Source organism: Spea bombifrons, chromosome 1, assembly GCF_027358695.1.
Source record: "Spea bombifrons isolate aSpeBom1 chromosome 1, aSpeBom1.2.pri, whole genome shotgun sequence".
NCBI classification, from domain to species: Eukaryota; Metazoa; Chordata; class Amphibia; order Anura; family Pelobatidae; genus Spea; species Spea bombifrons.
The window spans coordinates 100,604,326-100,618,327 of record NC_071087.1 but is presented as its reverse complement, the minus strand read 5'-3'; the positions used below and the strand labels follow the sequence as shown (position 1 = coordinate 100,618,327).

Here is a 14,002-nt window from a genome sequence, read left to right as displayed (position 1 = left end):
AGTTACACAGCTTTAGGAACCTCTGAGACCTTGTCTTCACCAGCTGATGAGACCAGCTAGATCACAAATGCTTATGGAACTGTGCATCTTTTCTATGTTGGTCCATTAAAAGGTACCACTTATTAGTTAGACCTCTCACCTTTCATACAAACGGTTTGCTTTCTAGTCTGTACGAATTTAAGCCTTGGCTAATCGTACACATGCTTTAACATGGACATATTTTTTTCCGTAGGAACAGGGGGCAAGAGTAGCTTCCCTGACCCTTTAATTGGGATTGTATGATTGTAAAGGTGTTAATCATCAGTATTTAACATCAGGCAGCTATGATTAACACACTGAACTAGATGACCCATAATTCATTTAACCCTAAATTGACATGACCATAAATAAAAAGTATAGAACAAAACGTGTGACATGTTCACCATATACAGTATTTAAATTACCCATAAATCACACTTGTAGTTTTTCCTCCGGGCTTCTTTCTATTTTAATGCTTTTCTGATGAGCCCTACACAGTCGGTAGTACACCATCCCTTCCAAAACAATAAGGAGAAAGCACATAAGCCTCTCGCATACCAAGCAGTTTCTAATTTCTGGCCTTTTTTATAGTAGTAACCTTTTTCTATTAAAGAAGCTGCCTTAGGTCATTGTTTTCCTGTATACTGGTAAAGCAGCGGAAGAAAAAAAGTATATTAGTTCAAAACAAAAGTGTTTTAGATTTGTTAGTTACTGAAACAGGCCATTCCCTTTGTTTCCTTTAAAGAACCTTTTAGTTTGCGTAACTCGATGACTAATAAGGCCTGTTTTTTGAGGACAAAACTATAACAACTTCCATGGCCAATGTTTTAATGAACAACTAATGCTAATGGAATTTATCCTGGCAATTCAGCAGTATATTAGAAAAGACACTAAAAAACAGTAATACTAGCTCTAATGCACTTCGTGATCAGTTTGGCTGTGGGCTTTCAGTATTGTAAGTGGAACAACATTTCCACTAATGCTTCCTGACCATAAATATGACATAAATATGACATGCACATTACAGTTCTTTTTTTTATTTCGCAAAGTTAATTACAACAACAGCAATCAACAACATAACGATAGAGCAAGAATATGTTAATGAGAAGGAATAATCAATTAAAAGATTACATAAGTTTATACAAATATATTAAAAAAGGAAGAAAGATGACAAGCATCTTAGAAGCCATACCCCAGTAAAGCGGATGTGTCATATTACAGAACATTTGCATTTTCTCCCTAGGCGGTTTTCAGTAGTATATCATTATAGTATAACTATGTGCCTTTCCTAACATACCAGTATGTTGTTTTTACATGGGCTTGGTGTGTAATTCAGAAGTTTGCTTATTTGGCATAAAAAGGGAAAGATATGTTTTTTTTATTTTTTTATATTTTATACCATATCTCGGGGCTCTTACGTTATGTGCCTCCTATAGGGTACTCTTTTATCTCACACTGGCCTATTTTTAGGTTGCTAATTAACCCCCGTATGCCACTGAACACAAGAGTTATTTCTTTAATTAAACCTCACCCACCACACATTTTGAAGGGGTCAGTAGTTGTCTGGGCAAATATTTTTAAATATTTTAAAATATTTAATGCCAGAATTTTTCATGTATGCCCACGCGTGCAACAAAATGTAAACATCGCATGCACTACACACCTCTTGAATGAAGACCATAAATTAATTAACACAAAGTATTCTGAAATTGTCATCCAGTCCAGGGTAAACTTTTGGTAAGTAGACAGGCAGTATTTAATCCAGTGCAATAAATGTTTTACATTTAATACCAAACACAAATATTGTATTTATTCCCTTGTTTATTAGTTTGGTGTCAAGAGAATCCTAAGTGACACATCTGAATCATTGCGCCATCCTTCAGTACATTAACTTTCACAGCTCATAATGTGACTAATCGAAAAGCAAACCAGCCGAGGCAGAGAGAAAACAATAAGGACAAAACCATATTTTATCATAGCACAATAAATGACAGTAATGAAACCATATACCGGTTCTAACTTGTTTTAAAATCAACTTTGTTTACAAAGACAATAGGAATTATACTTATGTATATACAGTGCCCTCCACTAATATTGACATCTTTGGTAAATATGAGCAAAGAATGCTGTGAAAAATTGTCTTTATTGTTTAACCCTTTGATCTTTTTTCAAACAAATACACAAAAAATACTATGCTCTCTTATATATCAAACAATTGCAAACACAACACAGGTTTATCCCCAAAAAATGTGAAACAAATGTATTTCACTAATTTTGACACCCTTTTAATCAATACAGTGTGCTAACTCCCTTTGCCAAGATAACAGCTCTGGGTCTTCTCCTATAATGCCTGATGAGGTTGGAAAATACATGACAAGAGATCTGAGACCATTCCTCCATACAGAATCTCTCCAGAGCCTTTAAAGTTCAAGCTCGATGCTGGTGGACTCTTCTCTCCCCACAGGTTTTCTATGGGGTTCAAGTCAGGGGACTGGGATGGCCATTGTTGGACCTTGACTTTATGGTCAGTAAACCATTTTTCTGTTAATTTGGATATATGTTTTGGATCACAGCCCATTTTAAGCTTTCTGGCAGAGAGAGAGTCAGGTGTTCATTAAATATCTGTTGATATTTGATAGAGTCCATGAGCTTAATTGAGCTCATTAACGAGCCACCACCATATTAAACCGTGGGTATGAGGTACTTTTCCAAATGGCTACCTCTCTGTGTGTATGCCAAACCTACCTCTGGTGTTTATTGCCAAAAAGCTCTATATATCTGACCATGCGAAACCCAATCCCATTTGAAGTTCTAGAAGTTTCTGTAGAGGCTTTTTTTTAAAAACCCTTCCAAACAACGTGTGGTGATGTAGGTGATGTAGGTGATGTCGGATTGTAGTTGTGGAGACTCTCACCCCAAGACGCAACTCATTTTTACAATTCTCCAGCTGTGGTCCATGGGAGATTTTCTGATCACTCCAACCATCCTCTTCACAGTGTGTTGAGACAATATAGACACACGTCCAGGTTGATTCATAACATTTCCAGTTGACTGGAACATCATAATGATTGCCCTGATAGTTGAATGGGCTGTTTCAATGCTTTTGCTATTTTCTTACAGTCACTTCCCATTTTATGAAGCTCAGCAACCTTATGCCACAGATCACAGCTATAATCCTTGGTGTTACCCATTGTGAAAAATTACAAAGGGAATCTGACCTATATGTTACCTAATATTTATACCCCTGTGAAACAGAAAGTAATGGTTGAACAATTTCCTGTACCTAGTCACCAAACCGTGCTAAAAATGTAAACTATCAATGAGAATATGCTTCAAATATATTTTTCTCATAAGGGTGCTGATAATTGCGCCACACATATATTTCACTTTTTTGGTATAAACCTGTGTTGCGTTTGCAATTGTTTGATATCCATGAGAGCAGAGTATTGTTCTGTATTTTTTTTAAGACCAGATCAAAGGGTTTTTTACAGCATTCTTTGCCTATATTTACAAAGGGTGTCAATATTAATGGAGGGCACTGTACATTTATCCAGTAGAGCTTTTGTGAGGTTAGGCACTGATGTTGGACGAGAAGGCCTGAATCTCAATCTTCGTTCCAGTTCACCCCAAAGGTATTTGATGGGGTTTATGTCAGGGTTTTGTGTTGGCCAGTCAAGTTCTTTCACGCCAAATTTATTCAACCATGCCTTTATAGACCATGCTTCGTACTGGGGCACAGTAATGCTGGAAAAGAAAGGGGTCTTCCCCAAACTGTTCCCACATAGCATTGTCCAAAATGTCTTTGTATGTCCCTTTCAGCGTATCAAGACATTTTGGACAATAAAGCGTCCCCTTAATCACTAGTTGTTCCTTATTTTATGCATACACATGGAAATATTCTTAATATATTTGGCTCAGAGTGTTATACAATAATAGAATCCCATTATTTACTATGAGACAGGGAGCTTACAAGTTTTCCATTACTGAAACTTAATAAGTTATGGTTTTGTCATAATATTTCAGTACATACAAAACAATTAGATTAGAATAGACTATTTTTAGAATAAAAATTAAAACAAACCATCTGCTATCATAATCTGATCTTGTTGTCCAATACCTTCTGGACACTTAACTCACTGCACACCTTAATATGACAAGAGCAATCACATTATCAAATACTGAGAAAGGACAGAGAATACAATTTTGGATCAATCCCAAACTATTTCTAAACCTTATTGTGTGTGTGTGTGTGTGAGCAGCTACAAAGAAGGCTTTGGGAAGGTAAAGGGGTGAGGGAGAAAGGGAAGGAAGATTTGAGAGCGAGGTTAAGGAAGAAAGAGTAAGGAAATGAGACAGTAAGGGAGAGAGGGTAAGAGAGTGAGAGGATAAGGAAGTTAGGTACTGAGTGAGTATATACAAATATATTTGTAAGTGTGTGTTAACATGAGTGTATAAGTGAAAGTGCGTTGGTTAGTATGATTGCATATTGTGACGGAAACACCATCAGAAGCAGCTCATTAAGCCCAGGACAGGAACTCAAGATCCAGCATATAAAGGGTTAAAAGAATACAGCTCATTGCATATTACCCTAAGCACCAGACAGGACTATTGTTGAGGTAAAACATGGACTGGGTTTTATTGAAAACACACCAACAAATATATACACAATAAGAGCATGATGCCATTAGCAAACAATGCCCTGCCCAGACAGCCCGAAGGCACAGTCTGGACACTACAGCCAGCAATTGCCGCAAAACACAAAGTCACTGATTTTGGGGTGTCCTGGGGGAGTGGCGGCAATCCCGGGGTACAGATGGAAAGCTTGGAGTCCCAGACTCCCAGGGGGTCTCTGTTCAAGAAGCGCCCTGATCTAAGGGCATTGCTCCGAGCAACTGTGATGGAATGTTACCCGGGCGCAGTCGGAAATGTAGACGGACCAGAGTTTTATGGCCGCGGCTACAGAACTCCGGTCTTCAGGTGAGGAGGGAAAACCAGGGTTCCAGAATGAGTTCCCGACCTGTGCCCCATTGTGAGTCCAAAATATCCCCAAAGGGCCCTCGCATAAGGCGACAGGCAGCCATAGCGACTATCCAAAAAATTCAGCAGGAATTCCCTGCCGTCCAGGAAATCGCAGGGAAACAACAAGGAATGTATGGGACATAATATCATGCTCTTATCTTGATAAATTCACATTAAAAAAAACACTTTAAATAGATTCAACAAAATTGTCTTTGCAGCCCTATATCCATGACATATATGTGTTAGCATAAGTGCTTATGTGTAATTGTATCTTAGCATGAGTGTGTGTGCTGTCATGAGTATATGTGTAAGTGTGTGTTAGCATGGGTGTGTATGTGTGTTAGAGTGTGAATGTGTAAGTGCACTAGCATAATGGTGTGGGTTAGAGTGTGTGTAAGTATAAGTATATGGGTGTGTAGCACGTGTGTGCATGTTTGTGTAAGTGTGTTCGTGTGAGAGTGTGTGTAAATATGCGTGGCAGTGCGTATGTTGATCTTATCAGCCTCCTAGGCCACAAGGTGCCAGCCCTCCTCTGCTTCTGTAGGCATTTTATACATTTGAATAATACTTTCTGCTTCAAATGTATCATATGCCTGAAGAAGAGACCTAGATAGTATCGAAAGTCTGCAATCTATTATTCTTCAGTTAGATAACGAATGTAATATCTTTACCAAATTTGCATTTTTCATGATAAGGGAAGAAAATGAAAAATTGATGCTTCATTACCCATCAGTTAGAATGCAACAATCTTTATTATATCAAACCGTGAAATTGAGCTCTTAATACCCATTAAATACAGACACTTTCTAGATTCTAGAGCATTCTTAGATGCCAACAGAATTTTAAAAATGGTGTGGCATCTTTAGTCCAAGGTGATACCTTTCATTGTGCCAACATTGGAAAAGATATAGCTGCCTAATATTTTGGAACAATTCAGGTCCCTTCTCTGGGAGAAATAAGAAGTCTCATTCCATCTGAAGAAAAGACATCAGAGGTCCTAAAAGTTTATGTAATTTTACATATTTTTTAATAAACGGTATTAGCTTTTGACTAAAGCCTCCATTTTATCTTGGGCTAATACAGCTTTATATGTTATTCTTACAAAGTATGTGTAGTGCATATTAATGCTGATACGATTCCCTGTGCCATTTGACAGAATGATCTATGTCACATTTGTTCTGAAACATAAAATCAGTAGTCTATATGGAGTTTCCTGAAACGCATGAATTTCTATGGTCTGTTAAATTTAAGCTTAAAAGAAGAGGTTATAAAGAGTTTATGGGAGTATCCAGATGGAAAGGTCAGAATTAGGTGACTTAGATTAGTTTTGCTAAAGGTCTGAATATAAAAATGGAACTGAAAAACCATGACGGAAAATATTTCATACTAATGCTTTGTTCAGAAATGGCTTTGAAGATAAAATTGTGACTGGAATCGAGATTAACTATATAAATCAAGAGGAATAAATGGTCTCTGAGGTAGGATGGCCAAGCTGTGTTTGTGAGCAGCAACCATATATGAGAGATACTGTGTAAGAGTCGATGACAAGACTGAAATAATACCTATTTACAAATAATGCCCGTGGGAATATAATGTAAGATTCCATCATCATTGTTAAAACAGTAATAAAATGCTTGGAGATCTTGTTAAGGACATCATACAAAACATTTCATTTAAATAAATTCAACAGAAGAGTTTAGGCTTATTCATTAAACTCTCACCTTGTCTTGGCAGATTTCTCCCACAAGTAACTGTGAGCTGCCCCTGCATAATGCATAGTTTAATTGGCGAGGTGGCTCACAAAATCTCATTGATTTAACTATGCATTATAAGCTTATAGGTTCAGAGTTGAATTATTCCTACTCACTGCAACTCACTTGCAAAAGTCTTCCTGTAGCGAATATACCCCTGAAAACAGTCATTGGAGTAATACGCTCAATAGGGTTGAGGTGTAGAGAAGTGAGCAGTGATGTCACTGGACACAGAGTGTTGGGTAGAAGGAAGTCGTTAGACAACTGGTAAGAATGATCATGAGGCAGCTGCAGTAATGGGGATGACAAGAGACAGATGGAATAGGTGCATGAATGAGCCTGAAGCCTGGTTGAGGAGGGGGCAGTGTAAAGGATATAGTTCTAATAATGCTGGGAAGAGACATAAAATGGCTAATGAATGCCAAATGAAGCAAGAAGCAATGCTCTTCGCCTGTGCTACTACTGATGCCTGTGATGTCTATGCAAATAAATATACGTCATCCTTGGTTGTCATTAGAAACATTAAATACACCGCATGTTTCCCCAAATGTGGAGGGAATTCTAATGTGGTATGTTATGTGCACATGAAAATATGGAAACATCTGTGTTACATTTGGTGGACACATGTAGAAGAAAGAAAACCGGAATATACTGGGACACTGTTATTAACCGAGATTTGTCTCAAAATACATCACCCTTTTTATGCAGATTATTTCATTGCTATGGGAATTGTGGGGTCTTCCTTTTTTTAAATAAACCAGATATATTCAGATGATATAAGCCATAAGTATCAGTAAATTGCAAGTTTTTATAACGTACATACATTTGTATGTAATCTAATGATCCCAACAATAATATTGCAACTGGCCTACATTATAAACTGAAATAATGTATTCACAGTTTCAATTGATTAAGTAGAATATTCCTTCTCCTCAATCAAGATACCTTAACCTTAAGACATGAAATGTTGATTCCACGCCACTCTCTGCAAAAGTATCAATAAAAGATTAAGGATCAGATTCAACTGTAAAGTCATCCTATAAATATTTCTGACAAATCTCGCTTTTTTGTACTATTCTATTTCCAATCCTGTTTCATTGGCATTTTTGGCATTTTGTCCCCAAAAATCTAGGCCATTGCTTGGCAAACTCTATATGTATGAAGTAAAAAGTTTGGCTTTCATCCAAATGTCATAACTTCAAGTAATCATTTAACAAAGAGCACATCTTCCACAGCTATGGAGATGAACACAATATGGATGTTTACTTACTTTGTAATAACAAACCGTATTTTTGTGTTGAAATCTTTTTATTTAGCTTTTGCAATATAAATATTATACAGGTTTGGTGTATCATAGGTCGACAGCTTTATAATGTTGTTTTACATGCTTGAATGTATTATTTTAAAACCAAAGTTTGTCTAATGCTTTTTTTTATATGAAAAAGACACGAGCAGATGCAATATTTGCTCTACATAGCATTTAGCCTAAGTACCGCAAATGCTTTAAATAAAATTACATGTAGCCAGTGGTCTCGCCCCCCTAAACTCACCTCCATCCTTCCTACTGACGGCTGGGATAGGACATCTTAAGGATGCACGACACAGATACTGCATGTTATGAAGGCCGTGCCTAATGTTACAATTACTCTGTAAAGCTTGTGCTTCAATGTAATACTTTTGGAGATATTTTCTTTATAGTAAGAAATAGCGGTATCTCAGTGCTCCTTTAGCTATGTCTCTTCGCTCACCCTTGGTTGTTGGTGTCACATTCAACAACCAAGCGTTGTCTCCTCATCCCTTGTTAGGGTAAAATAAGTTAGCAGTTGGAATCAGCCTCTATGTAAGGCCAGCTTCTATCACATCAATCTTGGCCATTTTGTAAACACCATTAAAGTTTATTAAGTGTAATTAACTTTTAAAAAGAAAAAAAAAAGATTTTTATGCAACATAAGCACACAGCAACTTAAACAGTTGTTTCCAATTATTCACAATTTAATGTATCTGGACACCTGGATAACAAATTGTCAAACTACAATAAAACATTCTGAATCACTTCAAACCTTCTGATAGTTTTAGCATCATCATAATTCACTTTTATAAGTTCACCATACATAATTGCCAAGAGCTGACAACTTGTGTGCTACAACTCTCAAAGCAACTATGATATCAAGGAGGAAATTGGGCCAGTGAGTGCCTCATACGCCAATACTTTTCCCAGCTGAATGGGAAGGCTAAATATAATAAAAAGCCATGTTAGAAGAAATTTAACCAACACAAGCCTCCTCCATTGAAATTTATTTTCTTTACCACTGATGGCATGATAGCAAGCAGCCACATTAGGCTGATTGCTCCATGCACCGATCATTGCTTTAGTTACTCAACATTTCTTTTATACATTGAACTTCCTGTAGTAATCTGTGGTACAGCTATGATTTCAGTTATCACTTTCATTAAACACCTACATTTACCCGTTAAGTTGTTGTTCCCTAAAAGTAGCCATCTTATGCACCTGAAGCATAGAATGCATGCCACTTTTCCGTGACATTCTGTGAGCTGAGGTTTAAAACTAACTGTATTTCATGAAGTTAGCAGGTAGCACTGTTCTACTCTGTCTTTTTCTGTAAATAGAGGGTTAGAAGAATTTCATGCTGATCCAACATTAATCACCCTACACTGAACAGTATGCATTGTCAGTTTTGTGTCCACCAGATACACTGCCCTCATGACAAATTCCCCAGCTCCAGACTAATGTGTGGCCTCAGGTTAACAAAGTTTCTTGTAGCGTGCATAGCAGTATTTTCCAATTGTATTGCCTTTTTGCCTCTTTTAGAGGCAAAATGTTTGATTGTTTGGTTGTATGTGGGTATAATTTATTCAGGATTTGGTCATTAAACCTTTTTGATTAGGTTGGTGAGGTCAATTTGTTACTACTTTACTCTGTAATATTTTTTTAAGTATGTTATATTTTATTGTTCACCTGGATCCCTTTTTCTTTAACTCTTCACAATGAAGGAATTTAACTATTGTGTATAAAGCATTCGTAACAAAATGTCAGCGCGAGATTCCATTTTATACAAAAAAACCACATGTATATTCATTGGTTGAGAAAACGTCAATGCAGGCTTTCTTTTTTTATATATTTTGAACTGACATGAACAGGTGTAGAAGTAAAATCAGTTTAAATTTATTACCTTCAGAATTAACGGTCCATGGAAGAAACGTAAAAGCTGACTTGTAGGAGCATGTACTGTTTTCAAAGGTACAGGATCCAGAAGAGACTTCGGCTCCATTAGTAAACAACACAACTGCCAACAAAAAGAAAGCTCAGTTACTTACAGTTGATAACTGGCATGGACCTTGCAGTAATGAAGTGAGTGAAAGTACTGCCAACGTCTCCGCCACTGAGAAAACCTTAGATCCCTAACTCTGGAAATCTTCACAAAAGGCCCAATGTGGCACAGTACCGTGCCATGCCATAAACAGCTTGTTATAGCATGGCACCACGTAACATATCCAGATGGCCAGATGACACAGAAAGCCACAGAAAGGGGAAGTCATAATTTATAAAAGTAAGTTACAAATTAAAATCACAAAGTTAGGATTTGAAATGTGAAAATGAGCAGCCGATCAGAATGGTCATCCAGGTGCCCCCCCCCCTGGAATATATTATTTTCCACGCACAAGAAGCTAGTAAGGGAAATGAAAGTTACAAGTTGATCATTTATACAAATTGTTCACATTAGGGGTGGCGCTACCATTTAAATAGATTAAATAGCGTCTTCAGACCCCCAGCGGATGTGGGAGAGGTGAGGCACAGGTTTCTCTTAAATGTATTTCACTATTCTTAATTCTGTTTATGAATTGACTATACATATTATTCTCTGTTTATGTATAATTAAGAATGGGGGGCCCCAAAAGTTTTTCACTTGGGGCCACCCCTGGTTAATATATACACTAAACTAAGCTTTTATGCCATCAGTTTTGATATACTGTAAATCCTGAATACAGACACAGCAGGCAGTGAAGCTGCAGTTAAAGCACACTTTGCTTTAGGTATACTTACCAGAGGGTATAGTTTGTGTTTCTGCTTGCCAAGAGTAGCAGTGAATATAATATGCCCTGTCTTCTATTTTGACAGTGAAAACGTTGTGAAAAACGTCTGGCATAATAGTCATGGATCTACCAGTCAAGTTCAACTTTACTAGCTTTCCAGGGAAATATTTAGCTTTCACTACCACCGTGTGCTCTGAATAAAACATTTTCACCGGTATCAAAGAAGATTTTGATCATTTATAACCACAGCCGGCAACTCTTTGGATCTCCTCCAGTGGCTGTGAGTATACAGTAGTAGTAGATGCCAAGCCACCAGGGCAGTTCTTTTGATATTCAGGTGAGGGGTTGTTAGTTCAGGCCACTCATGGCCAATTACAGCTACTGTGCCACAAACTTGCAACTAACTATGCCCCTCTGCTGTCCTCCTGGCATCATTACAGAGAGGAAATGGGAGACCTCTAGGCCAGTCTCCTTGGGAAGTTCTTAGGTCTGCTTCCAATATACCCAAACAAACGTCCTAGAAGGAGCAGCTGCTAGGTTTAAACCCAAATATAAACCCATTCACTGTGTAAACAACACTTTTTGTAACAGAATAAGACACTTCCATCACTCAAGTAGTAACAGGCAGTGCTACCTCCACCAAGTGAAGTGTCCATTCAAAATAGCCAAACAAGGGCACATTTTGTGGACCCTACATAAATATATTTATCTATACATTTGTCATGAAATCGGCTGGCACAATGTAGAGGTAAAGTCTGTAAAGCAACTCAAGGACACAATGCGATCTGCTCTAAAGACAATATTAAGGATATTGTTGTATTCTATTAGCATACCCCAATATTGGCATGTGGCATGCCTTCATTAGTGGGATGGGGCTGGAGGTGGGGTGGGGTTAGAGTCATTTGCAGGACTTTCGGACTACCTTATCCATCCAGCAAGGTGGATATATGGAAGCTGCAATTAACCGCATTCAGTGCCACAGCTTGCTGGGCCTCTTAGGGAATATGAACAGCACAGAGGGGAAGTTTGGCAGGAAAATGCCCCAAACTCATAAGTGTATTGGAATGAATGGGAGGAATGCATTGGCCAAATATGCTTTGTGTGCCATATTACTGTGCCGCAGCGATATAGGATTACCGCACAGGTTAAACTACTACTAGCATCAGCCGGAACTACTGGTTTTCTGTATAGTAAAGTATGAATCTATTCCAAGATCCACGCGGAGACTCAAAACACAGTACATTTAATCACAGGCTGTGCTTTTTGAAGTTCAAAAGTAGAATCTTGTTCCTTTGGTGGTTGACCTAATGAAGTATTGGGATGAACGTGAATTTCCACAAATTCCAAACCTGTGAAATAATAGGTGAAGGCCGTATGGGTTTAATTTAAAAAAAAATGAAATATGAAGTGATCCAGACTCACATTGCTGTTTAGGATGATGTTGTTTCCTGATAAATGGAACAGTGATTTAGATTAATGTTAATACAGGTCAGTATAATGTGGGGTGGCATGCTCATGCTTCACTACACCATTTACATTAAACTTCTCCTTATATTACATATCATGTTATACATCATACTACATGCAGGACCATACCACCAATATAAGAGGAGCCCCTTCAGAAAATATAAATATTTTATTACAGTATAATTTATACTTTGTATAGCTTTAGTACAGCAATGTTTGCTTTTAAAGAACATTACTTAATTGTTAACCTCACAATCAATTATGTGTTTGTTCATCTGAAAAGAGATTAAAAAAAGGTCTGCCCCAAATTCCTGTGCCTACCTGTTGGCCTCTCTCAGGCAATATGGGCACAATGGGAGTCAGTTAATGCCATAAAAAAATTAGTAAACAAGCCAAATTTATATAGTAGTTTCAGCTTTATTTTTTGTTTAAATGTTGTCTTTCTGATCTAATAAAAAATAAAGCAATTAACTATATATATATTTATATATATACATATTATACATAATATATTTAGATTAAATATATATATATATAATCTACATATATATATATTTTTTTTTATTTTTTTAAAAAAAATATTATTTTTATTTCGTTTTTTTTCCTTTATCAATCTACACAGTTTATTTGAAGGTGGACTTCTAGCCAAATGGAATAAATGAGACCTTCTCAAGAATGAACCTCAGCCCCCCAGTGTTATCTGCACAATACCCCAGACCATGCACTGTGTGCAACTTGATTAATAGTTTGTGATAAGCTTTCTAACCCTCTTTTTTATCTTCACCTCCACTGAATTAACCCTTGATGTGCCATCTTGCCATCCAGGGTTCCTTTCTGTCGTGTAAATTGACTTTGATGGTTTCGTTTAGATCCAATCTAAAGGACCACAGAGGTTAGAGTCAAAAGCGCACAGCAGATTAACCCTTACTTGCGCTGCACCCATTCCCTGAATGTTCTCTATTGGCGAGCGCCCTCGTTAACCCTTCCATGGCTCTACTCAGAATACAGCACTTGTAGCCTTAATACCGACACGTTTGCACTAGTTGTGTGTTGATGCTTTTCGATCACTTCCCTCAATGTTCTACGTTTACAAAGTAATAGCCCCCCCCCACATGCTGTATATGTTTAACCCGTTAGTGCCGTCCTGCAGCCCTCCCAGTTCCTACCTTTCAATGACAGCAGCAGTGCACAGGGTCCCAGCAGCAGGAGACACATAGCCCGGGTGTATGGAGGTACCGCTGGGGGCACCGGCCAGCGCTGTCTGCACTTTACTTTAGGATGGGATGTGCATGGAGTACAGCTGTCCCCCCTTGCAGGGGCGGGATAGGGGGAAGGTGGGGAGAGAGACACAAAGACCACAAAGGGAGGAGAGAATCCCCCCTCTGCTGCTTCTGACAATCTCCAGCCACGCAGGGATCATGCAATACCTGCTCATATTGTATATACTGGCCATATAATAATCCCACTGAGAGTGAGTGAGGCTGTGCAGACACCTCAAGCAGCCTGGGTATTCTCAGATGGCCTTTTAATTCAGACCCTGCATTCAGATGTATATCCCTGGGTGATATATCATCAGCAGATATGCTTTTCATGCACAGCCTGGCCTCATGCGGATCCTAGCCAGAGGAGAATGCAGTCACCCCAGCAGACCCAACATAAAGCATCTGCAATCCTGGATTGAATACTAGAAGGAA

General features: G+C 38.0%; 1 protein-coding gene across 1 annotated transcript in view; it reads right to left on the bottom strand.

The window, feature by feature from the left end:
- MAMDC2 (MAM domain containing 2) overlaps positions 1 to 13,574 on the bottom strand; it is a 37,829-nt gene extending 24,255 nt beyond the window's left edge. The window contains exons 1-2 of the mRNA XM_053466571.1: positions 13,475 to 13,574; positions 9,980 to 10,093 (exon numbers count right to left, since the gene is read on the bottom strand). Of these exons, the coding sequence (XP_053322546.1) occupies positions 9,980 to 10,093; positions 13,475 to 13,523 (163 nt within the window). The 5' untranslated portion in view covers positions 13,524 to 13,574. The remainder of the gene's footprint in view (positions 1 to 9,979; positions 10,094 to 13,474) is intronic.
- Positions 13,575 to 14,002: the final 428 nt, after the last annotated feature.